Consider the following 27,592-nt stretch of genomic DNA (forward strand, 5'->3'; position numbering starts at 1 on the left):
ACTTGAGCAGCCCAAACACACGCTCTATTACATTACGTGTTTATGCGTGTGCCTCATTATGGCATTCCTGTTCAGGTGTGTGTGCGTTTCTGATGGGTGTCATCAGCCACGGCTCCAGTGCATAACCTGCATCCCCCACTAGGTGTCCGTGTGGGATGTCCCCATTGGCAAATGTCTGGTACAGCTGCGTCAAATGCCAGATGTGGGAATCGTGGTAACTCCCAGGGCAGCCAGCACACACATTCATTATTAAGCCCTGGGCATCACACACAACCTGGCAGTTGATGGAGGGGAAGCCCTTGCGGTTAATGTAGGCCCTACCCCGCTCACCGCCTGGTGCTTTGATGCGTATGTGCGTGAAGTCTATTGCACCCACTACCTCAGGGTATTCCGCTATTTGCTGGAAGAGACGCATATTGCTGGCCAATACCTCACGGGCATTGGGGAAATATACATGATCACCGACATGTGCTGACATGGCATCCAGGAACTGGTGCAGTACCCTGGAGGCTGATGCCTGTGATATCCCCATCATATCGCCAGTTGGTCTCTGGAAGGTACCTGCTGCTAGTATTCTTAGGCCAACACATACCTTGGTTTCCACTGGGATGGGTTCCCCTCTGTTGGTTCTGTGTGTGAGGCGTGGCCTGCACAGCTCAACAATTTGCTGCAGGAGCTCTCTGTCCACTCTATAGCGCTCTACTATCTCCAGCTCATGTAACCCGTGGTAGGTGACCCTGGGCCTGTACACTCTTCTCCGTCTCCTCACTGTGGGTTGTCTGGCACCATCTGCATTGTTACCACCCTCAGCAAGTCGCCTATGTCTCATTATGACAGCTATGGCAGCCCCTAACATTTCTGCTCTGAGTGAAGCTTTTTCAGTTTTCACTTCTATTAGCTTACTCCTGTCTTGCAGTGTCTCTTAAGAGAAACATCCTGCACTACTGTTTGCAGAGTTTTAAGTGCTGGGCTGGCCTACTATTCTGCCTGTGTAATTGCCTGCTTCTAATTGTTTTCACCTGCTAGCTTCAGCAGTTATCCCTGCTAGCTTCCTATTAATTCTGTTGCTTCCTTTTTCCTTTCTGTTTCCTCAGGGGGGAGCAACGTGCATACCAGAAGAAACACGTTCACAGTGGCTTACACGCGCGCACACGTGCTTACACGGTTCAGAATCTACTTATTCGGGTTAAACGCCGCGACACCAGCAAACACTGTTACATCTGCCAACAGCCTCCAACATGCTCAGCCTGCCCTACACGCCAAGCACACCAGCGCAAACAGTGTTAAACATCTCCCAACACGCTCCCACATGCTCAGTCTGCCTTACAGCGCGACACTGCCCTACTTCATGGCGCTTCATGGCGCATGCACGCCCAGCAAGAAACTTTGGTGTAAGTAACAATGTACACCTTCCATTTCTTGACTTTCCCTGACTTATCTAGTGGCACACCTCTTTCCATGATCTGTGTCTGTCATCTGTCATGTTACACTGACCTCCAATGAACTGCATTTCTTTCTACCATTCCCCCTGTGATGTCACCTATCTCCTACTCTATTCCTCCCCCTTATGTATCTCTTACACTACTCAGACTGTGCTCATTTGGTATGTGACTGTGCGATTCAGTATCCTAACCCTCATTTACATGAGATTGCCTACTAATGCTTAGTTACATGTCTTGGACTCAGCTTCCCCCCTTAACAACCACTACACGGTGGCCATGTTGTTTTTGGTCTGCTGGTCTCTGCATTGTCATTCCATGTATTGCATGAAACCCACATTTGTGGGTTTATAACCTTCTTTTTTATGGTTTTATACAGAGCAGCCCGTTTGCGCGGGGCTGCGCTGGGTTTGGATCGCCGAAAAAAAAAATTATATTTTTAATATTTTTGCATCGGGCTACCTTGCCAATGGCCACATATTTGGCCATTGGCATGCTGCCTGAGACATATGCACCCTTTATTTGGAGCTGACATGGCTCCGTTGTGGAATTTGCAGAAACGTACTCAGTTGTCAACTGAGTACATTTCTGCAGCTAAATCGTCTCTTACACGGACTGGTTTCTGCTTCGTGGATCGCTAATATACCTCATTTGCATACCTTTCGGCTGCAAGTGAGGTATTTAGCATGTCCACGCCCAGTCCGTGTAAGAGACGTTTTAGCTGGTCTCTTACACGGAGTTTAGGGATGTTCCTGGATCGCGAGGCTTGCATGGAGTGTTGCACGTCTCTTACACTCCGTGCAAGCCTTCGTGAATCCTGCCCAAAGTCTATCAAAGCCAAAATTTAGTTAAATCTGGCCTCCCAGGCCAAGGAAACCACAAGGCATTCTTTAGCTATGTCTGCAACCTTAAAGGCTATACACAGTTGTGTACAGAGCTGATTTTTATGCAGACACATACACCAAGCCAAAAGATATCGCAAACTTACTGGCAGACAAATTCAGCTGTAACTTTACCCCTCTCTTCCCACCTCCAGCCCTCCCTTGAGAAACACCTTCAACTATAACTACCCCAACTATTACTAATGAACAGGTTCTCAATGGTCTCTTTAAGGTGAAGAATACTGCATCATTAGGCCTAGCAATATCTCAGGCTGCCTTTAACTGTAGCCTCCAAACTGCCTTCATGCCTCATGAATGGAGAATGGCAACCATCATCTTTCTACACAAAAGTGGGAAATCTACAGACCCTGGAAACTACAGACCCATAAGTCTCACTAGTCCCCTGCATATCTGCAAAACAAACAGTTCCAGAATTACACATTCTAAAGACTTAAACCTTGCCTGTGATATAAACAGGAAGGACCTGCTGGAGAGACAGGTATGTATCCTAGATAATACCCTGACCCTGGAACCGACTCCCCATACATAAGTTAGCAGAGTTCCTCTCTAACCAAATTCAAGTGTAACTTAGACAACTGGATGTGGAATTGGAAATTTTCCCCTGGTTAGGTTAATGACACTAAAGGGCCTTTTAAGCCAAGTTCTGCTTCCCAAATATATTTGACAGGTTTTCATACTACTTATTTTATTGGTAATATTACCTGGGTATGTGTGATCAAGCATTTATAAGCTTTCTATTTCTAATAATAACACAGATGGCAGACCAGCGGTAAATTTACCAACCCCATCTACTGAATCAAGCTGCACTGAACAGTGCAGAGAGGAACTCTACTTCACGTGGATGGGAAGACTGTTCCAGAGAATGAAGAATCTCTGAGACACAGGAATGGACATTTCTAATGCTATCGGTTTTGTGGATGTGCAACAGGTCTATAAGGACTGGATCATAGGATGCTTTGAAATCTAGGCACAGATCACCTCTCAGCTGTCTGTAGGAGACAGAATACAAGGATAAGGCTATGATACAGTCTGCATAGGATGCATTATCTAAACCATGTGTTCTTTTTGTGAGGAACCTTGCGGACCGTCCAGTTGTTGTATGCCTGGTCAAGTACATATTGAAAGGGGCAATGTACTCAAGGACTGGTCTAATGAGGTCCATATTCAATAGAATAATAACATTTTTGGACCTAGATGCCATACATGCACAACAAAAAATGATTTCCTTACTAGAGCAGACACATGATGGTCAAAGACCAAGTTACTGTCTACATATATTCTCATCCCTGATCATGGGGTCAAGTTCTAAGAGTATATTATCAATGCAGTAATTTCCAGAGGTGGTTGTCTTTCCAAAAGATACTATTATGTATTTTTTGGCATTGGGTTTTAGACCATGACTCTGGCACCAGTTACTAGTCTGTGTCAGGCCTCCTTGGAGGATGTTTGCATCTTTAGAAGATTCTGTGAATGCGCCTAGTTTGCAATCATCTGTGAACTTGGTCAGTTAGAGCCCTTTGACATTGGCCTTGACTTTAAAGAAGTACATGTCAAAACTGAGTGGCCCCATTACCAAGACATGGCCTTTTTGTGGAAATAGGATGCAAGAAGTTACGATAGGTGAATCTATCTGTTAGCCAGATGACTATCCAGCAGGTGGTATGGAGGTTTATACATAATTTTGTTAACTTCTCTACAATGCCTGAGTGGGTTACTGTGTCAAATGCATTGGCCAGGTTGAGGTAAGCAGTATGCACTGTTTTGCCCTCATCATAGCTTTGGAGACCTTCTCTATGAAGTCCACCATGCTGAGTAGATGTGACCTGCCCTTGATAAATCTAAACTGTATTGGATTCAATGTGTGAGGGTTTCCTATGTCTTTATTTATCATGTCCATGATTATTCTTTCCATTGCCTTGCATGTTAGGCTAGTCAGGCTTATAGTTCAGGAGTTTCCAGGGTCTGTGGATGGCCAATCCTTGTGAAGAGGGACAACAGCTGCAGTCTTCCATTTGCTTGGCATGAAGCCTGTTTGGAGGCTATAACTGAATAGTATTTCTAGTACCCCTGAAAAGTCGTGGTTCATGCTATTAAGGAGGCATCCTGGAATACTGTTAGGTCCCATCAATGCAGTGTTTTTGGCCTTGAAGAATGCATTCAGAACCCGTTCTCTAGTGATACATGAAGGAGCTATAGTTGGGGTTGTTTCTTGAGAGGTGTCTGGAGGGGGAAGCAAAGCAAAAATGGAGCTGAATTTATCAGCCAGTAGATTTGCTATATTCTCAGTAAAGGTGTCTCCATTTGCAATTAATTCAGCACATTGTTGTGTATTGCCTTTGAAATTTTGGACAAAGCTGAAAAATGCCTTGTGGTTGCCCTTGGACTGGGAGGCTACGTTTACCTCACATTTAACTTTGGTAGAATTAATTAGCCCCCTGAGTTGTTTATTTAGTTTGATAAGGGAGTTCTTTCCTTGCGGGGCATTGCATTTTCCTTTTTTTGTCCAGATTTTCTTCCTTTTGCTTTTGATGTTGAGATTCCAACAGGATGGTTTGTTTTTTTGAGTTTGTCTCGTGTATATTTCCGGTAGGTACCACTAACTCTATGCAGCTGTATGTAAGATTACAAAAGGTTTACGTGAATGACTCTGCATAGGCAGCAGTATTCCCTGGGTTAGGAATAACATGAAAGTTTGCCAGGGAGTTACCTAAAAATAGGGAGTTTATCTTGAAATAATTCCTAAAAACTATCCTAAAAATAGTGTCTCTGATTTTATTTTTATTTCGAATGAGAGCTGCTTTATGGTCCAACATGAGGGACTGCATCAAGAATCTTGCTGCCTCTAGAGGGCATACGGACTATTTGATCAAGGACATTTGTGTTGCTAAAGTCACAGATTTGTGCCTGCAAGTCTGAGGTTGTGTATAATTCCCAGTTCAGAGCGGGGTAATTGAACTCACTCATGTGTACAGTGTTGGTTGAATGGAAAGTAAACAACTTCATTTAAGAAAGAGGTATAGATTTCCTGGGTCACAGAGGGAGACCTATAGCTCAAAAAGATATGGTAAGTTCTTTGTTTATGTTGAGTTGTACAGTGTGAAAACAGTGCACAGTAAAGATCTATTAAGGAACTAAGTCCAATTTGGTGCTGCACCTGAACGGTGAAAGTATGAAAATCATCTGCAGTGTCTGTTTACAACACAAGCATCTTTCCGTGATCTTGAATACCCAAGATTTGTGTGTGTGTGCGCGCGCACACGTGCATATACATAACATTTATATTGTGTGTGTGTTTGTAGATACACATACACACACACACACACACACACACACACACACACACACACACACACACACACACACACACACACACACAAAAAATTATATACACACACATAACATGAACACCTCTGTAGAACAATTCAAAAACTGACAATGTAATAGATTTACTACTATTATTTAAAGACAACCACCACAGATCTATACAGGTGGAATGTGAAAAGCTAAACTCCTGAAAATCATGAAAGCGAACTCTTACCCCTCCGTGATCTGCACTACATGAACTCCTGCCCCACCATTTGCACTACAGTTTCTGTCCTAACATAAATATGACTGCAGAATATAAAACTGTAATTTTAGACAGATTTAACACAGTCTTTGTAGCATTCATCCCCAGACCCCACCAAAACATCATGCAATTAATCCAGACCACTTCTGTTATAAACAATACTGAAATCAATAAAATTAATGGTCTCATTGTGGGATAAAATCACTTTGGAAAGTTTTCTGTTTAACCAAGTAGTAAAGTTTAAGAGATTATTCTCTAAAGATAATGAACATCATTTTACCTTCCTTTCTTCTTAAGGGTCTCCCTTAGATCTTTCACACCTTCCAGTAAAAACTTCAGTCGAAAAGGACCGGTCTTGGGGAAATTATAATTGTGTGTGACACCATAATGTCGTGGATCAAAGCAATAAAGTGGAACAATGTTCTCTGCATTTAAATTAGCCCAATACAGCACCTGAAAAAAAAATCAGTTACATTACTGTGTATGACTGTACTAATTTGGTATGTACATTATAATAAAACTGCAAACAGTAACAAAAATATATCAAATGAGACCAAAGTACACTGAACAAATGTCTGTTTATGTAAAGAAGGATTAATGAAGAATAATTGTTTTCAGCATAACTTATCAATTTTCTCAAACAGTTCCATAGCATTCCCCCCTCCCCCATACCAACTGTGCCTTAAATGGCCAAGGTTCCATTAGTGAAGCCAGATGTTGAAGAAGTTGGCTTGGGAACATTGAAAGTGAGTGGCCGCTCACAGGTTAAATGACCTGGTGGTGGGAGGTGATGGCTTAGTCCCATAATTTGAGCTCTACTTGGGCAAAACATTACATGTCTTGTTGTCTTGAGACATGGCAGGTAAGAACTGTTATATGCTTGCCATCCGACAGGTTGAGGGGTTAGCTTGCATACAACAAAGTCCCACTGAAGAACGAAGAATGACAGCATAGTATGGGCTAATGTATTTCCCCAGTGGACAGTGGTCAGCTTTAGATGTAAAGTCTCTACTCCTGACTCCCCTCTAGGAGTAGGCCTGGTCTCAGAGACCAACCTAGATACTTTATCATGGAGAAAGAAAGGGGGTCTTCGAAGGGCAGCAGATGGTCAAGCCACAGTGGCCAAAAAAGAAGGGCTTAATGTTTTCATGTATATACAATAACTTCACAGTAATGCAAACTTAATTTTCAAGAAGATTCAATCTCTACAGTTAGGGTGCACAAAACTAAAATGATAAAATCATAAACTCATTTCTAAAATTAACACAGCCAAACTTCAGCCTGTAGAAGAGTTGATAAGTGCAAGATTTTTCTGAAGCTATATCAAAAGGTAAACTATCAACACCCTTAGACAATTTAAATATTTTCACAACTCAGTGCAATGGATCAGTCACTTCAAGTCATAAAATCATAAACAGCAAGTGTTGCCCAAATGCCTATATGTAACTTTTTCTTAGAGAAACTGAAGGATAACTTTATATTTCAAGTAAATAATGCAAATAATGGAAAAAAAATAGCTAGACTTAATTCAAGTTCCCCAGTTATCAAATTTATTAAAACTATTATAAATCAGGAAACCATGAATGTGAACCACCATTAACAATGGAGTATAACAAATATATAACATTTAAAAACAAAGAAAAATATTTTTAACTGAGTTACTTACTTCATCAAATAATTATATTCAGTCTTCTTTGAAGTCAGTTTTGAATTCTTGAATAAAGGCAATATTTACTTTATCAGAATAATGATAACATATTTAATGTTAGTGAATATTACAAAATGCTTCCAAAATCAGGCATACCAATTAAAAAATGCACCAGCTATTCTATAGATACTGAAATGTATTTATTTTTTAACACATTTTAAGATGAAGTATCAGGACACAAGAAATAGTCAACAATAACTGTGAGACAGAGATTCCTGTTGCAGTAAAATGCAGTAAAAATGAGTTTTGCTCACCTTGTAATCTATAATCTGAATTTCAAGCACTCATTGATCACCCTGCATGATGATGGTAATGCTGATCTCAGGCTGCTGCTCCTGTGGTGTTTCAAAAAGCATGTCCCACCAAAGAAAAGCATCACCCTTTTCTACCTTAATGTCCCATTGAAGAAAAGCATCATCATGTCCAGTAGAAGAAAAACATTGCCCTGTGCTACCCTAATGTGCCATAGAAGAAAACCACATCACATGACATCCTAATGCCCCACAGAAGAAAAGTATCACCTTGTGCCACCTTAATGTCTAACAGAAGTAAAACACCACCCTGTGCTACCTTAATGTCCCACAGAAGAAAAACATTGCCTTGTGCCACCTTAATGTCCCATAGAAGAAAAGCATCATCCCATAGAAGAAACACATTGCCTTGTGCCACCCTAATGTACCATAGGAGAAAAGCATCATCCCATGTTACCCTAATGTCCTATAGAGGAAAAGCATCACTCTGTGCCACACTAATGTCACATAGAAGAAAAACATTGTCCTATGCCACCCTAATTAATATCCCATAGAAAAAAAGCATCATCCCATGTGACCTTAATGTCCCATAGAAGAAAAGCATCATCCCATGCCACCCTAATGGCCCCTTGAAGAAACACATCACCCTATGTCACCTTAATAGAATAAAAGCATCATCCCATGCCACCCTAATGTCCCATAGAAGAAACACATCACCCTAGGTCACCTTAATGCCCCATAGAAGAAAATCATCATCTCATGCCAACCTACTGTCCCAAAGAAGAACAGTGTCACCCTCAGCCACCTGAATGTGCCATAGAAGAAAAACACCACCCTGTGCAATTTTAATTTCTTCTAGCATGAAACTTTTAAAATCTGTGTCAATGTTATACAGCAAAATATGGATATCTGTAACAATGAAATAGCAATTTGACAATATTCAAATGACAACCAGCTGTAGGTTAACAGTAAAAGTAAAAGTATAATAGGAAGATGGTCCAGCCCTACTCCTACAAGACCCTTTCTCCTAATGATCACTAAAAAAAACGATAGCTGTCTAAGATACTTACTGTAACAGTACATAATCTAAGCAGAGATCACTGAAACAGCACATTTTACAATTTCTGTTTACACTTCAACCATGTCCTGTTTTCCAGACAGATTTTTTTCAGCAGTGGCTATCTTCTTTGTGAGGATGGTACTAATACAGACAAAGTGAGATTCCGTTATATATCCCATTCTGTTCTTTCCTCTCTTTGGTTCTTTGAGCTTGTAAAAGTGTACTTGTGGTAGTAACTAAACACTCAAGAAAATGTACTAACATTTTACAAGGAATTCAACTGCATATCTTAATAATGAACATATCTATAATATATACAAACGATATATAGTAAAGCATATTAGCAAAACCTATGAAGTAAGATATACATGTTGAATTATACAAACTGTAATATTAAGCATGCATAGTTTCCAAAAGGGAAGGACAGAGAGAATCTTAAATCATTACAGTGACCTCCCCCTGAACAGATACTGCTGTGGTAAGCATCGTACATACACCACTACTGCCTTCTTCAGGGAAGGTCACAGAAAAGTATAGTTGTGTACACTTACCATAGATGTAGATGTTCGCATGTATTCACTGTTGCAGTCATTACATTTGGGTAATCCTGCTGGCAGGTTGCCCTCAGTCGGCCTGAATTCCAAAGTCTTGGGTCCTGCGTCAGTTGCTGTCACCCCTTCCTTGACGTCAGGTCGTCAGGGGTATAAAAGATGCAGCCGACGCCATTTTCTTCAGTTTTTCTTGCCCCACATGTCAGGTGCCCCCAAAAGGGTAGGCTAGATACACACACACACATATATATATATATATATATATATATATATATATATATATATATATAAAACATACATTCACCAAAATAAACTTTACCTTCATCTACAAGCAAATACACCACATAGGTTGTATAGATCAGAGAAGTAAAGATAAGTTCCAGCAGAAATCAGGGGGATGGTGGGTGGGTAACCTGGACTGCAACAGTGAATACACTCGAACATCTATATTTATGGTAAGTGTACACAACTGTACTATGTTCTTCATGTTTCACTGTTGCAGTCATTACATTTGGGTAGAGTCCCAAAGCTATGGTTGGGGGGCTGGAGCTAAACAAAATTAGGAGTGGCTATGAGGTCCTGCAGAACTGCAGTGGCAAAGCCTCCTCTGGATTTAGAGTAAAGTGGCAGATTGTAATGCTTTGTAAAGGTGTGCACTGAACTCCAAGTAGCAGCCTCTAAAATGTCTTTGGTTGGCACTCCCCTGAGAAAGGTTGCAGAAGTGGCTGCAGCTCTGGTTGAATGTGGCCTAATGCCCTTAGACACTGGCTTTCCACACTGAGAGTAGCAGAAATGAATGCAGTGACCTATCCATTTTGAAACAGTCTGCTTGGAGATAGCCTTTCCTTGTGATCCTGCAGCATATGCCACTAGTAATTGTTCTGTCTTTCTGAAAACTTTAGTTTTGTCCAAATAGAATCTAAGTTGTCTGTGTACGTCCAAGGAATGCAGAATTTTCTCCCCCTTGTTCTGTGGATTTGGATGCAAAGTTGGCAAATGAATAATTTGGTTAAGTGCTACACTGGACACCACCTTAGGCATAAATGTAGGGTTTGTCCTCAGGGAGACCCTGTCTGGATAAAAAATGATAAAAGGTTCCACAGCCATGAGAGCCTGTAGCTCTGACACTCGTCTTACAGAAGTTATTGCTAGGAGCAGAGCTGTTTTCTAAGACAAAAATTTTATATCCGCAGTAGCAGCTGGCTCAAAAGGAGGTAGGGTGAGTTTTCCAAGACATAATTGAGGTCCCATGCAGGCAGTGGCGATCTCCTTGGAGGCCTTAAATTGTTGGCTCCTCTGAGGTACTGCCTTAAAAAAGGATGAGAAAAGAGTGGTGGCTCTGTATTGTAATGAGCCAAAATGGCAGAGGCATGAATTTTAATTGATGAAAAAGATAGGCCTTTGTCCAGCATCTCAGTTAAGTATTGCAAAATCTGAGGAATATTTGGCACAACTGCGTCAGTTCCTTGAGCTTGGTTCCAAGCACAAAATCTCTTCCATTTTCCAGCATAGGATTTTCTAGTACTAGGCCTTCTGGCTTCCAAAATGACATCCATCACAGCTTTACTGAGAGGTGTGCTTTGTATGGCTACATTATCCGCCATGCTGCCAGGTTTAGAGCCCTGAGTTGGCTGTGCAGAATCTGATTGTTTTGTTGGGACAGTAGGTGAGGTATGTGAGGTAAGGTCCAGTCTGGGCATTGAGACAAGTTCCTTAAGATCAGATACCAGTACTGGCGGGGCCAGTCTGGAGCAATCAGAATAAATTTTGGTTTCTCCTGTCTCACCTTTAGGAGTACCTTGGGGAGGAGAGGCAGTGGAGGAAAGGCATACACTGATAGCTTTGTCCAGTTGAAAGATAAAGCATCCACTTTCCATGCTTGTCTGTGAAAAGTCCTTGTGCAGAATCTTTTTAGTTGATAGTTGTGAGGGGAGGCAAATAGATCTATGCCCAGGCATCCCTATTTCTTTGTTATCATGCTGAAGACTTGTGGATTCAGGTGCCACTCGTGGGGATCCATGAAGTTTCTGCTTAGTTCATCTGCCAAGAGTATTTTCCTTTCCTGGCAGGAATTGTGCCTGCAGATGTACTTGGTAAATCAATGCTGTGTCCCATAAAGCCATGGCTAGTCTGCAAAGGGGGTAAGAATGCATGCCCCCCTGCTTGTTTATGTACCGCATGACCGTGGTATTGTCTGTCTTTATCAGTAGTTGTCCCGGATGAATTAGGTCCTTGAAGGCTGTCAGGGCATTTTGAACAGCTAGCATCTCTTTTTGATTGATATGTAGATGCTTTTGATTTGTGGACCAAGTGCCCTGAATGCCTTTTCCTGCCATGTGGGCCCCCCAGGCATAATCTGATGCATCCGTTGTTAGGTTCTGCCTGGCTGGGGGGAGTGTGAATGGCTGTCCCTTGTTTTGGTGACAAGCCTTTACCCACCATCGAAACTCCTGGTGCAGGCAGGGAATGAGAGTAATCATTGTTTCCAGGCTGTGGCAATGTTGTGTCCAGACACTTTTTAGGTACCATTGATGTTTCCTCATATGCAGTCTTGCATATGGAATTAGTAAGATGCAGGATGCCATGAAGCCCAAAGCCTGCAGAATCTTTCTTGCAGATAACTGGGCCTTTGTTGCCATTTCCTTGAAATAGGTAGTCAGTTTCCTTTGCTTGTCTGGCGTGAGATAAGCCATCTGGGCAGTTGTATTTAAGCTTGCACCCAGGAATGTTATCTCTTGAGAGGGTACTAGTTTTGATTTCTTTTTGTTGACTGTGTACCCTAGGCATGTTAAAAGTCTTTTCACAAACGCCAGATGCTGTAGTAGAATGTCCTGGTTCTTTGCTTGAATGAAGCAGTCGTCCAAGTAAGGATATATCTGTATTCCTCTTTGTCTTCAGAAAGCAATTACTGGTGCCAGGCACTTTGTGAAGACCCTGGGCTCAGTAGATAAGCCAAAGGGCAGTGCTGAGAATTGGTAATGCTTTGAACCAGCCTTGAATCTGCTGTATCTTCTGCATGATTGTCTGATTGGGACATGCAGGTATGCCTCTTTTAGGTCTAAAGTGACGAGCCAAGCCTTTCTGCCCAGCATGGGCAGAAGCTGCTGCAAGGTCAACATCTTGAATTTTGGTATATCCAGGAAAGTGTTTAGAATAGATAGGCCCAGTATTGGTCTCCATGTTTTGTCCTTTCTGGGTACTTAGAACAGTCTTGAGTAAAATCCTTGTCCCTGCTCTTGCTGTGGCACTTGTTGAATAGCCCCCATGTCCATGAGGGATGACACTTGTTTTTGAGCCTCTGAACACTGATTTTTTGGCAGGTCTGGCCAACCGTTTGCCCTTGGCAGGGTATGGAAGTGAAACTTGTATCCTTGTGACACTATGTCTAGAACCCATTTGTCCTGGGTTATAATGTGCCAATTTTGATAAAATAATGCTATTTTTCCCCCTAAGGGTGCTGCCAGTAGATAAGTGCTTGGTGCCGGCAGGGGGAAGTCATTGGAACTGTTTCCTGTATGGTTGTGCTTTGTCTTCTCCACTTTTGGAGGTAGAAGCACTCCATTGCTTAGACCTGTACGAACCTTGCAGCTGGGATCTGCCCCTTTGAGGTCTGTCTGACACAGGAAAGGACCAATTTTTTGTAGGCCAGTCTCTGCTAAACCTAGGTGGCTGCACTTGTAAAAAATCTTTGACCGTTTGCATAGATTTAGCTTTGTCCTCCATTTTCTTTAACACCTCTTCTGCCTTAACACCAAAGGTATCATGCTGTAATGGTGCATCTAATAATTTAGCTTTGACATGATCAGGTAAATTTTGTTCCTTCAACCAAGCATGCCTCCTAATTACAGTACCCGTAACAGTGGTCCTGCAGGAGGCCTTCAGAGAATCAAAACCACATTGCAAAGTATGCTTTCCAACTTGTTCAGCTGCATGCAATAAATCCTGCATTTCTTTGTTTTCTGCACATTCAGTATTTATTAACATTTTATGTTTAAGCAGTGTCATGACATATTGCTGATATTTGAGCATATGAAACTGGCAGTTTAAGGCCCTTACAGCCAAGGTAGCAGATGTGTAAATCTTTTTCCCCATCTGTCCAGTGCCCTAGAATCTCTGTCAGAGGGGGTAGGGTTTTTTTGCAGTGGAAGCCTTAACCCCTTTGGGACCCTGAGAAATAGTTTCTGGGTCTGCAGCAGGGTTTTTGAAAAGGAATTTATGAGAGTCAGGAACCCTGTAGTATCTGTCAGGCTTAATAGGAGCTGGAGGTAAGGAGTCAGGGGTCAGACTAGACTCTGAAAACACATCATCTTCAATGTCTACCACAGGTGGAATAGCTAGAGGCCTGTGTTGAGGAAGAAGAAGGAAGTCCCTGAGCCTCTTCTTAGATTCTGAAAAATCTTGGCTCTCCCAGTGGAAATGCTCCCTCATGGTATGCAAGGTTTCCCCAAAGGAATAGTCCTCAGGAGGAGAAGCTGAATGAATAGACTCTTCAGCATCAGAATCCTCATAGGGGGGAAGAGAATATCCCTGATCAGAAGAGGAATCTGAGGAAATGGAAACCTGATCTGAAGATTCATAGTCTGTCTCTTGCCTAGGCCTCTTATCGGGAGGGGGATGGGAACCCCTGATCAAGGTAATTAAGTCTTCGGCCATTTTGAGCAGCTGTTTTTTGGGCATGGAGGCCTGTCCCTGTGGCTGGTGAACTTGTTTCTTTGCCTTTAAAGGTGCTTTAGTTTTTGCCTTTGAAGCTGTAGTCGGTTTAATGTATAATTGTTTAGGTCTGAAAACACCCTCAGAAGCCGATGCCTGCTCAGCGGCTCTGGACCCATCTGAGGGAATAGTCTCCGAGGCTCCAATACCTTGAGTTTCCAGTGGCCTGACTGACTCCACGTGGGAGTCGGTAGCGGCCTGCGACTCTAAAGTAGCGGGCATCAGGGGCTGCGAAAGCACCTCACTAAGAACCGGCGAACCAGGGACTGGCTTAGGAGAAGCTTCGTCGTTGGTTTTGGACCTTGGTTGCCTGTCTTTTTCTTTTTCTTTGTGCTTTTTGTGAACTCCGGTAGTCGGATGGCTATCCAACGACATTGTATAGTTAAATCTGCGCCCAAAGTAGCTTAGTGCAAAATCGTACCGATGCTTAACAGTGCGTTCGTTAAATCTAGCACAAAACCGACAACTTGAAACGTCGTGGTCAGGGCCTAGGCAAGGAATACAGTAAGAGTGAAAGTCCTTGTGAAGTACTTGCTACCCACAAGAAATACAATTATTAACTTTTTCTGACATCGGTCTGGAGCAAGAAAAAAAGTTTCCCCAACGGGGTACTTAGCTTTTAATGAAGACTTCGGATCTGAAACTCGAACACGAAATTCGCAGGAGTCGGCCGACCGGCACTTGCGAACTGCTTCTGCTTCGGGCACCACGCGGCAAGAAAGACTGAAGAAAATGGTGTCGGCTGCATCTTTTATACCCCTGACGACTTGACGTCAGGGAAGGGGCGACAGCAACCAACGCAGGACCCAAGACTTTGGAATTCAGGCTGACTGAGGGCAACCTGCCAGCAGGATTACCCAAATGTAATGACTGCAACAGTGAAACACGAAGAACATCTGTAAATCATAACACCCAGATAGCATCTCAAGATAACCCCTCCAAGATGGAGAGTTACAGGATGATCTCTGGCATACAATAGGTTCATAGGTAGGTACTAGGCTATCGGCCCAAGGGCATAAGTAATCCTAGCCAAAAGTGTCTTGGCTTTCGCCACTCATGTAGATTAAATTCCTGCTCCTCTATCGAGTAGAGCCACAGATGTGATCCCAAGGGTGAATTTCCTATCACCCATCCACTCATCAAGGTTTTTCCTGAAGAGTGCTAATGATGAGCTTTGTTTGATGTAGATGGGAATTTTGTTCCAGAGCATGGGAAGTCTCTGGGATAAGAATCTATCTGTCCAGCATGTCCTATTTATTGTTGTGGTGAGGTTTAGGTCCCTGGCGTGTGTAGCTTAGGGAGATTGGGATTTCTTTAAGTGGAGCATGTCCATCAAATCTGGGTTTGACATAGCTTTGTATGTCAGACAGAGATCTCCCCGGAGTAAGTGGTATGTGACCAAGTAGAGTTGGAGTTTCTTGAAACGGTTGGCATAGGGCAACTGTCTGAGGCCAGAAATCCTCTTGGTGAGGTACATTTGGGGCCTCCTCAGTTGTTGTAGGTGTCTTGTGAGGTACATCCCAAATGGGGCATTGTACTCAATGAGGGTTCTGATAAGTGATGAGTAGAGGGGGATGATGACTTCCTTTTTTCTAGATGCGAACCCTTTTGTGATTAGGTGGGCCACGTAGAAAGATTTTCTGACCACTGTGGCAATGTGATTATTGAAGGTGAGGTGACTATCCACTTGGGTCCCAAAGTCTCTTATCACACTTTCTGTGTTAAGTGAACTTCCCCCTATTTGGTAATTCATGGGTACCGTGTTTTTACCAAAGGGGGATGAAAATGCACTTTTTGGCATTTAGCTTGAAGTCATGGTTTTGGCACCAGGTATCTGTCTTGGTGAGGCCCTTTTGCAGGATGTCTGCATTAGCAGGGGAATCGATTATGGCATCCAGTTTGCAGTCATCTGTGAACTTGGTTAGCCATAGACCCACAGTGTTTGCTTGCACTTTGGAGAAGTATATACCGAACAGGAGAGGTCCCAAGACTGAACACTGGGGCACTACACTTGTCACTGGTTTGGAGTCGGATCTGGAGTCTGCAACTCTCACCATGTGGGTTCAGTCCGTGAGCCAGTTGGCCACCAATCTTGTGATACAAGGGTTTATGTTTAGGTTGGTGAGTTTATCTATGATTCCTCAATGAGGGATGGTATCAAAGGCTTTAGCGAGGTCCAGGTAGGCTGTGTGGACCACCTTGCCCTCATCTATGTCCTTGGTAACGGTTTCAAAGAAGTCTACAAGGTTTAGGAGACATGATCTACCCTTTACAAATACAAACTGGGTAGCAACCAAAGTTTGGAGGTTACCAATGTCTTTGTTTATGAGTTCCATGATGATGCGCTCCATGGTCTTGTAGACCAGGCTTGTCAGACTCATAGGTCGACTGTTCCTGGGGTCTGTGGTGGTTTCTCCTTTGTGGAGTGGGATAACAGTTGCTGTGTGCCATTCAGTGGGCACATAGCCTGTGCTGAGGCTATGATTGAACAAGGAGTTTCGGTGGGGGGCTAGTTCATTTTGGAGTTCGTTTAAGACGCAGCCTGGGATGTTGTCCGGTCCCACGGATGCTGTGTTTTTGGCTTTAGAGAGTGCCATTTTTACCTGCATGTTTGTGATTAGCGGGGCTGTACAATCACATGGTATAGTTATGGGCCCTTTGGGAGGTGAGAGGGGAGTAAAGTTAGCACTGAACCTATCTGCCAAGATGTTGGCAATATCAGTTGGCTCTGTATATTTTGTGCCATTCTGCTGTAGCTCAGCACAGATCTGGGTGTTGCCATGGAGATTCTTGACATAGCTTAAGAATGCCCTGTGGTTGTCTTTGGAATCTGTGGCAATTTTTCTTTCAAAGTTCGCTTTGGGGGATTTTATGAGGGATCTTAGCTTCTTACTGAGGCCTGTCAGGGAGTTCCTCCATTCTTGGGTTTTTACTCTCTTTTGCAGCAGTTTCTTCCTTCTGTTGTAGAGTTTGTTAATGGCAGGAGACCACCAGACTGACTTCCTTTTTTTGGAGGATAGCATCTTGGTTTTGTTAGGGACAGCACAATCCATGCACTCATGCAGGTGCTTGTAGAGTGCATTTGTGTAGGATTCAGCAGTCATGACTGTACTGTCCATCTGCAGGGGCGTCGCAAAGTTAGCCACCTCTGTTTGGAGTAGCGTAAAATTCGCTTTGGAGAGGTTTTTTACAATGGATTCCTTGTCTGGGTGTGGTGTTGGGATGTGAATATCTAGGGTGATTAGTTTAATGGTCTGATCTAACCAGCGAGGAGTTGATCTCGGGAGTTGAGCACCGGTCACCCATGTTGGCAATGACCAGGTCCAGGATATTGTTGCCCCTGGTGGGGGTGTTGATAAGTTGATCCAGGGCATTAGAGTTTATAAATTCCAGGAATTTTTGAGCAAGGGGATTAGTACAACAGTAGTTTCCCCAGTTTATGTTAGGATAATTGAAATCGCCCATTATTAGGGTATTTGGTTGGACCCTCATTTTTTCCAATGTCTCCAGGAACGAGGAGTGTCATGGTGAGGGGATCCATAACAAGCTACAATTTGGAATGCATTTTTGCCCAGGGTTAGTTGCACTTGGATTATCTCAGAGGCACTGTGTTGTGCAACTAGCCTGGAGGTGTGGATATCCCTGATGAATATGGACAAACCTCCACCCTTAGTGTTTCGGTCTGGGTTTTGTGGCTGAAACGTGTGGTATGAATTATAGCCTGGTAGTGCTGGGGTGCTCTCGGGAGCCTTGAACCAGGTCTCAATCACTGCACAGATATCGATGTTCTCCATTTTGAAGAGTGCCTCGAGTGAGTACATTTTGAGGTTTAGAATCCTAGCATTGAGCAACATTACCCTCAGTTTTTTGTCTCTTGTAGTTTTTATGGTGGCGGGTTTGTCTTTTGAGCTTTGCTTGAAAAAGGCACTATGGGGGCGGCAAGAGCCTTGGCCAATATCCGGAATCCCAGGGGTGACAGGTGCAGGTCATCTTTGGTGAGGCATCATGGCCTGTCAAGCATGTCATCCCAAGTAGACAGATACTGGATCCCCTTTGAATGACGCCAGAAGCTTAACCAATTGTTGAAGTTGATAATTTTATCCTTGTACTGTGGTATCATTCTTGGTGAAGGCAGGATGCTACTCAGGGCTAGGGTCATACCTGCCTGGGTTACAAGATCGGAGAGCTCTTCCATGTCTCTTTTCATGTTGTCCAGGGAGGTAGGTCTTGGGTCATTCACACCAACATGGACAATGACAGAGTCATATTTGTACTTGCTTTGTAATGACCTGAGTGCATATGTTATGTGGCGGATTCTGGCACCCGACAAGCAGCTGACAGTAACCTTCTCTTTGTTCAGCCTGGTGAGTGGGATGTCAGTGTGCCTGACTATAGAGTCACCTATGACTAATGTGCTGGGTATGTTGTTTTGCCTTATGGTCTGTGGTTGTGTGGCACAACGAGTTTGTGGACAATGTGTTGTTTGGGATGTGTTGGTGGGAGGAGGTTGCTTGTGTGTCTGCTTCAGAGGTCTCTGTTGCCTAGGCAGATTTAGATTTTTATTCAGAGCCTCCGTATATGTCTTGGTGTTTCTATGTGTGGGTTTTGGAAGTGTTGATTTAGTAGGTCTATGTATAGTGAGTGGGGCATGTCAAGGACATGTCATGTGATGGCATTTCAAGTCTTGTCCAAAACAAACTACCGGCTAATACTGTTTAGTAAGGATGTGACCAGGAGCTTTTTACTATGTTGGGTAAATGGAGTAAGATGTAATCTTTAAACAGCTAGGAGTGTTGTCAATCAAATAACATAAGGCACACTGTATAATATACAGAGTGGAAGATAATGCAGAAAGTCAATCATAAAATACTGTAAGATTCAACTGACACAGACTGTGTATTGTGTGGTCTGGTAGCACACATGACTGAAGTTCAAACTCGGCTCTTAACTTTTCATCCTACTTTGTTTACTTTAAATGTGATCAGTAAGGCTTAATGTAAGATTTGAAAATGCTGTACTGCATCGTAGTTAGAAACACTGTATACAATGAGACTGAGAAACGAAAGTCTTAATTACCCAAGCTTGTGCTAAATAGGTGTCAGTCTCTTTCTTATGGACCAAGTCTTGTGCATTCAGAATGAATTCTCCAAACACTGTAGTTCATTTAATAAGGTTTTATTAGATGTTCACAATATCCGAATGCTGTCTCCATTAACAGTACTGATAAACAATTCAAGTTGCTGTACATCATTCTGATTGTCCTGAACAACGTAAACTGACATAGTCTCTAGATGACCTGTTTTCTGTACTCCTGCTCGAGTGTTAGACATCTTCTCTGAAGTAACAGGTCAAATGAACTTACTAACCTTAACTGCCATGCTGCCCTGAACACAGCATATTATATTGCTTTTAGTCTCGTAAATTTCCTTTATTTACTTTTCTAACCTTGGTCTCAGGCTTTGTCTGTGCTTCATTAAGGATCATTCTGTAGCTGATCTTTTCCTTTAGAAAAGAACATTCTGTCTGCACACTTTATGCTTATCTTTTTCTCTTTAATAAACAGTCTTCCATACTTGGCCAGCAAGGTTATTTTCCTTTCTACTTAACTGTCTCTTATGCATAAATGAAACACAATTTATTTTACCCTTTAGACTGTCTAATGTCTAATAACTATTTTAAAATGGGAATCCCTAAACTAACACTTTGGTCAGAAGCCTTTGACTCTTTCTCCATGGCTGCCCCTTGTAAAGCTACTAAACATTCTTTATAGTCAGGGCATAACCATAAAGCAATTACAGTATGTTGGGGAGAGCGAAACACTGAATCACAACTGACCTTCTAAATGAAAAGTGGACACATTCAGCTTAAATTGAATCACAACTGACCTTCTAAATGAAAAGTGGACAAATTCAGCTTAGAAGAGGAAGCTGATAAAAAGTTCACAGTCAAGATTTACAGTTCAACTGACAAAAACTTGATAGGGAATCATATACTACACCAAATGTACAGGGAATCATAAGCAACACCAAATGTACAGGCACAGAGATTCCTGGATTTTGTAAACACAAACTCCCTGGGCCAGACTGAAAATACACCAACCAGGGGTGAAACCATAATGGATCTGGTCCTTACTAATATGGGAAAGAGCTGTACACCCCCTACTGTACTGTCTTCTCTGGTAAGGTCAGACCACAAGATGGTCTCCTTTGATGTAAAAAGGAAACCTGGACCCTGAGCTAACCCTGGAATATTCAGGAACTACTCTAAGACTAACTTCCTATTATTAAGTGATAACCTGGCAAAATGTCAAACCCCTATAAACACTGAGAACAGTGTTTCCTATGCACAGCTGTTCACAGACACCTTATACAAGCATGTTAATAGCTATATAGAGGCATTTGTACTCACCAGGAAGAAGTACAGAACTAACTAAAAAACAACCACCCTGGTAGAATCACAACATCAATAGGCAGTATAGCAGAAGGAAGAAAATCATGGCAAAAATTAGGAGTTGCAGCACCCATCAGGATAAATGCATTCTTATCAAACTAAACAAATAACTCACAAGACAAATAAAGTATACCAAAGCCAAATCTGAGGTAAATTTGGCCTCCCAGGCCAAGGACAACCACAAGGCATTCTTTAGTTATGTCCACAACCTCAAAGGCAATACAAAATTGTGTGCAAAGCTCATTGTAAATGGATCCACCTATACTGAACCAGAAGATACAGCAAACCTACTGGCCAGCAAATTCAACTCCAACTTTACCTGTCTCTCCCCCCTCAACCTTATCTCAGGAAATCTCATCAAATATAACTCCCCCTGCTATCACTAGGGAACAGGTCCTTAATGCTCTCTGTAAGGCCAAGAACACTACATCAATAGGCCCAGACAAAATCCCAGGATGCCTTCTAAATAACAAGAAACATAACCTATTAGGTCCTCTGGAATTACTGTATAACTGTAGCCTCCAAACCGCTTTGTGCCTCATGAATGCAGAACAGCAACAATCATCCCTCTGCATAAAGGTGGCCATCTACAGACCCATAAGTCTCACTAGTCTCATATGTAAAGCCATGGAAAGAATTATCATGGAAATTATCAATAATGACATAGGAAACATCCAGACATTGGACCCACTACAATTTGGTTCTGTCAAGGGCAAGTCATGCCTTGTCAAACCAGTGGACTTCTTTGAGGAGGTCAATAAAGAAATGGATGAGGGCAAAATGGTTCAATTGCCTACCTTGACCTGGCCAAGGCATTTGACACAATATCCCACTTGGGTATTGTTGACGAATTCAAGAGGATAAGTACAAACTGTTATGTTACTCAGTGGATAGCCAGCTGGCCCACAGACAGGAACCAGGAAGTAAGACTTGAGGATTACACCCTTACAAGAAGGCCAGTCACAGGCAGAGTCCCTCACGGATCAGTCCTGGGACCTCTCCTTTTTGGTATTTCCTTCTCTGATATCGAGGCCAAAGTCAATGATGTCTGTCTGACTAAATTTGCAGATGACTGCAAATTAGGAGCCGTCACTGAATCTACCACCGACATAAATGTTCTTCAGAAAGGGCTGACACAGACAAACAACTGATGTCAGAGATATGGACTAAAACTAAATGCCAAGAAATACATAACAGCATCCTTCATGAAGTCATCCACTCCTGGTAAATATGATATTGACAACACATCCCTAAGAGCTGACCCAGTAGTCAGGGAATTGGGAACACAGACAGTAATCTAGCCTTTGACCATCTATGTTGTGCACCTTATAAACAAAGGTATGGCATCTAGGTCCAAGAAAGTCATTGTTCCACTGTATTCAGCAGTCATCAGACCTATTAATGAGTATAATACCTGTTTTGGTATATACCTAACCAGGGATATCCAACAACTGGAACATCCACAGAAGTTCCTCACTAAAAGAATACCAGGCATAAGTAACATGTCCTATGCAGACCACCTCAGGGTCCTATCCCTGTATTCTGTCTCCTATAGGCTGCTGAGGGGAGATCTACCCCTGGCATGCATGGCATTGTCAGACCCCACTCTGATGGACTGCCTGCATATCTGCAAAACAAACAGCAACATAATTACCCATTCTAAACACTTAAACCTTGTCTGTGATACAAATAGGAACTGCTGGAAAGACAAGTATGTATCCCACAGACTAACCTGTCTCTGGAACAGACTCCCCATCCCTGTGAAGTAGAGTTCCTCCCTAACCCAATTCAAGTGTAACTTAGACAACTGGATGAGGAACAGGAAATTTATTCCTGGCTTGGCACCCATGTCTCTAATGGACACAGACAACCTGTAAATGGTTCATCTCCCAGGCCCCTCCTTGTAAATGTTTCATCTTCCAAACCCCTGCTTACAATTATCAAGAGTATTAGAATGTCAGAGATTTGGGATGCATGGCGAGGCTTAAAAAGGCTCCTGTGGTCATTAGCCTAGTAAACACCTATGAACCTATGATAGTGTGTGGTCGGGTAGCAGAATGGCAGTATGATTTAAGTTCACAGTTTAACCCTATATTTCGATCCTACTTCGCTTACTCTAAAAAGGACAGTGTATCACAGCTGTGTGCGTGTCTTGATTAAAGACTCTCCTGCAGAGAAGAGCATGCTCAGTAGGGCAACTTAGACATCACTGCTGTGGGACAAAGGCACATCACTAGTATTCCATTTTCTGCTTAACTTGCATTTGCATGCTTATTGTCACTAAAAAGGTAGTAACTGACATTTAGTGAAAAACAGTTTCATGCTGGAGATTGACAGCCTTGGATGCTCCTCGGCAGCAATGGATAATTTTGGTGATATCAGAAAGGTAGAAAAGAGAAAACTAGTGAAAACATGAGGGCTCTTTGAGCATCTCAGGGCAAAGGAGAAGGAGAATGGCTCAGTACTGCATCCTGGAAGCAGCTGTGAGCTTCCAACTAAGTGCATGCTTTGTCCGTAACTGGCCACACTAAGGTAGAGCCACAAAACAGGATTCACTGATGTGTTGAAATTTTACAGTACCATACAACAGCATCATCTCTCTAGGCTGGGCTCCTCGCTGATTGTGATACATGGACAGGTATGACAAGGAGTGCTGCAAATGCAGATTAGGAGTTACTGGGTATTGTCTCAGTCACAGTAAGAAGGAAAGATTAAGTTTTAAATACATTATATGGTATCTCTAGCCTGTGAAGTGAAAAAAATTGAAGTATTTTGAGCTCTGGTATTCTGCAGGGAAAATGTGTTGGGGTGATTTTGCATTGCATCATGGAAGCAGCTGTAAGCTTCCTACTAAGTGCTTGACCTTTCTCTTAACTGGCCACTCTAAGGTAGAACAGCAATCAAGATTCACAGATGCATTGACATTTTACAGTACCTTAAGACAGTTTCTTCAAAACAAGGTAGGCTATTCTCTGACTATGAAACCTGGACAGGTATGACAAGCTGTGTTGTCAATAAACATTAGGAGCTATGGAACACTGTCTCAGTTGTAGTATTGTCAATGCACATTAGGAGCTATGGGACACTATCTCAGTTGTAGTAAGAAGGAAATATTCTTCTTTAAATGCATTATATGGTATCTACAGTCTGCAAAGTGAAAAAAAAAGAAGTATTTTGATCTTTACTGTGCAAAGAAAATGTATGTGTGTGTGTGTGTGGGGGGGGGGGGGGGGCAAGGTATCACCACCTAGTGAGGATGCATAACAGGATTCGGCACACATGCTAGTAAAATACAGACCAACCTTACTGAAGGCAGAGGGAGTTGGAATTAAAAGGGAAGGAGTTGCAAAAAGCATCTATGTAGACAGAAACTTGAAATCTTGAAACTGTAGGAATTGTATACTCAGTCAGTTTTCTTCCTGTCTTTTTGTGTGCAGGTAGAGGCACCACAGCTGAGTAACCTGCAATATGAGGATGGTGATACTCAATGGAGGTCTGGCAGTGAGATTGCTAAGGTGCAGGTATGACATCACTGTAAGAATGGGCATCCTGCAGTCATTCCTGTCTCTCTCCTGAAAACAGAGTCCTAGAAGAGTGCTAGTGGGAGGCTTAGTAATAGCAAGCACAGAGGGACTGAAGGAGTGATGTTCAGTGGGTATAGGGCACATCAACCACTAGATGTAAAAAGGGCTTTTGATCCAGAGGACAGAGTGAGTAGGCAAAAATGTAAATATGTTACACAGGGGTGTGTCATATTTTTTTTTTTAAAAGGACTGTTGAGGTGCTCATACGGGTATTAGAGGTAACCAGCTTTCTCCATATCCTGATACAGAATGAATTGGTTCTAAGGTTATATAAATGGCTTCAGGAACACAAGAAACAGCAAGATTCCAGTTAATTACCAAAGACATCTGTGGAGTAACAGAGACCTGGTTCAAGGCTCATGAGAGCACCCCTGCGCTACCAGGTTACAATGCATATCACACCTTTCGGCCCCCAAATCTGAACCATAGCCCTAAGGGATGTGATGACCAAACCCCCAAAGGCAGAGGTGTATCCATCTTCATAAAAGATACACACACCTCCAGACCTGTTGTCCAACATAACGCATCAGAAATAACACAGGTACAGTTATCACTGGACAAAACTGCAGTCCAAGTTGTAGCCTGCTACGGATCCCCCACAATGTCCCAGGACTCCCACTCTGCATTCCTGGACACTCTAGAAAACATCAAGGTCCAGCCTAATACCCTTGTTCTGGGAGGCTTTATCTACCTCTTCATTAGTTGGAACAACTACTCCTGCTCCAACTCTTTTGACCAACGTTTCCTGGAATTCATCAACTCCAGTGCCTTGGACCAACTCATGCTCACCCCCACTAGGGGAAACAACATTCTTGACCTGGTCATTACAAACATGGTTGACCACTGCTCTACTCCTTTGATAAACCCCTCCGTGGTCAGTTCCAACAACAAGTTAATCACCATTGATATCCAAATCCTGCCCCCACCCCCGAAAAAGGAAACCACAGTGAAAAACTTCTCCAAAGCTAATTTTGAGCTCCTAAGGACAGAAGTGACAAGCTTCACATCATCCATAGAAATGGGGAATGGAAGTATGGCTGCTGAATCATACACCAAGGCACTGTATGAGTACTTACACAATTGCATAGACAGGGCCATACCAAACAGAACCAAGATGCTCTCCTCTAAAAAAGGAATCTAATCTGGTGGACCCTTGCCATTAACAAACTCAACAACAGAAGGAAAAAAAACTGTTGCAGAAAAGGGTAGAGTCCGATGACTGGAAAAATTCCCTTGGAAAACTCAGTAAAAAACTGAGATCCCACATCAAATCCACCATATGAAAGCAAAACTGCTACAGATACTAAGGACAACCACAAGGCATTCTTTAGTTATGTCAAGAATCTGCATAATAATATGCAGATTTGCTCAGCTACAGCATAACGGCACCCTCCCAAAGGGCCCATCCACATACCCAAGGAATACCAACTCCCTATTAGCACGACTGCACAAGTAGAAACTGCACTGACCAAAGCTAAGAATACAGCTTCCATGGGACAGGATAATATACTAGGCTGTGTCCTACATGATCTATAAAAAGAACTGGCACCACACCTGAGTCCCCTGTTCAATTACAGCCTCAGTTCTGGCTTTTTCCCCACTGAATGGCACACTGCTACAGTCATCCCACTCCATAAAGGGAGTGCAACTACTGACCCTGGGAACTACCGCCCCATCAGCTTGATGAGCCTGATCTGTAAGGCTATGGAACATATTATTATGGATATGGATCTTATAAATAAGGATAAAGGGAACCTTCAAACCCTAGACCCCACGCAGTTTGGGTTTGTGAAAGGCAGATCATGTCTGCTCAATCTGATAGACTTCTTTGAAGCTGTCTCCAGAGCGGTGGATAAAGGCAAGGCTGTCCACACAGCCTACATTGATCTAGCCAAAGCCTGTGACACCATCCCACACTATGGAATCATTGATAGGCTCACTAATCTGGGCATTAACTCGTACATCACTAGATGGGCTGCCAACTGGCTCACTGACAGAACCCACACGGTGAAAATAGCTGACTCGAAATCTGACTACCGGGCAGTTACAAGTGGAGTCCCACAGGGATTGGTTCTGGGTCCTCTAATGTTTGGCATCTACCTCTCTGAAGTTCAAGCCAACACCAACGGACTCTGGTTAACCAGATTCGCAGATGACTGCAAACTGGGAGCTATTATTGATTCTCAAGCTGATGTGAACATCCTACAAAAAGGCCTAACAGAAACCGACGACTGGTGCCAAAACCATGGCCTTGGGTTCAACGCCAAAAAATGCATCGTCATTCCCTTCGGGAAAAACACGGTGCCACAAACTACCATATCAAAGGGAACCCACTTAACTCTGAAGGTGTTAAAAGGGATCTAGGGACACAGGTAGATAGCAATCTCTTCTCCAACAACCATGTTGCCACTGTAGTTAGGAAATCCTTCTACGTGGCACATCTCATCACAAAAGGGTTCTCATCCAGGAAAAAATAACTCATTATCTCTCTTTACTCAGCCCTCATCAGACCCATTATAGAGTACAATGCCCCATTTGGCATATACCTCAATAGACACCTCCAACAACTGGAAAGGCCACAGAAGTTCCTCACAAACAGGATCTTAGGACTCAAACATGTGCCTTATGCAGACAGACTTAAAAAACTTAAACTTTACTCCATTTCATATTGACTACTTACAGGTGATCTCTGCTTGACATACAGAGCCATGTCTGACTCAGTTTTGCTAGACATGCTACATCTGAAAAAATCTCAATCCCTCTGTGATACTCGTTCCAAAGACCTCAACCTTATCATCGCATTAAACAGAACCTGCTGGAGAGATAGGTTCCTAACCCAGAGACTTCCAATACTCTGGAAAAAACTCCCCATTCACGTCAAGCAGAGCACCTCACTGCCCCTCTTCAAGAGCAATCTTGATGAGTGGATGGGAAATAGGAAATTCATCCTAGGGATCACTTCAATTGCACTGCTAGATAGGGACACAGGGAACTAACATCTGGAAGCAAGATGACTGGGAACACTTTTGGGCTAGGCTTGCACTGCCCCCAGGGCCATTAGCCTAGTACTTACCTATGAATCTATGAACCTATGAAGCGGAGGATGTCATATGCCACCTGCAGAAAGTATACCTTTCTTGAGCAGAAGCTGTGGGCTAGACACTTTCACATGTTGCCTGAGAATCCATGCCAATGTTGGGGTGCACTAATAACAGATGACCAGTGTGAACAGATGACGAGGAAGTGTTCATGAATACAAGTGGAAGAACAATGCTTTCAAAAGGAAAGTTGTTTTGTTAGTGTTATAATGGGTCATGCAATAGGCCAAACAAGGTGAATACACAGTTATTCAAGACAGTTACAAATGAG

General features: G+C 42.8%; 1 protein-coding gene across 1 annotated transcript in view; it reads right to left on the reverse strand.

Annotated features, from left to right (window-relative positions):
• Nucleotides 1-27,592, reverse strand: part of LOC122798356 (cryptochrome DASH-like) — an 807,604-nt gene that overhangs the window by 680,447 nt on the left and 99,565 nt on the right. Inside the window, exon 2 of the mRNA XM_044067208.1 lies at nucleotides 6,190-6,362. Within this exon, the coding sequence (XP_043923143.1) occupies nucleotides 6,190-6,362 (173 nt within the window). The remainder of the gene's footprint in view (nucleotides 1-6,189; nucleotides 6,363-27,592) is intronic.

The sequence above is a fragment of the Protopterus annectens genome, chromosome 3.part1 (genome assembly GCF_019279795.1).
Source record: "Protopterus annectens isolate FY-2018-M chromosome 3.part1, PAN1.0, whole genome shotgun sequence".
NCBI lineage: Eukaryota > Metazoa > Chordata > Ceratodontiformes > Protopteridae > Protopterus > Protopterus annectens.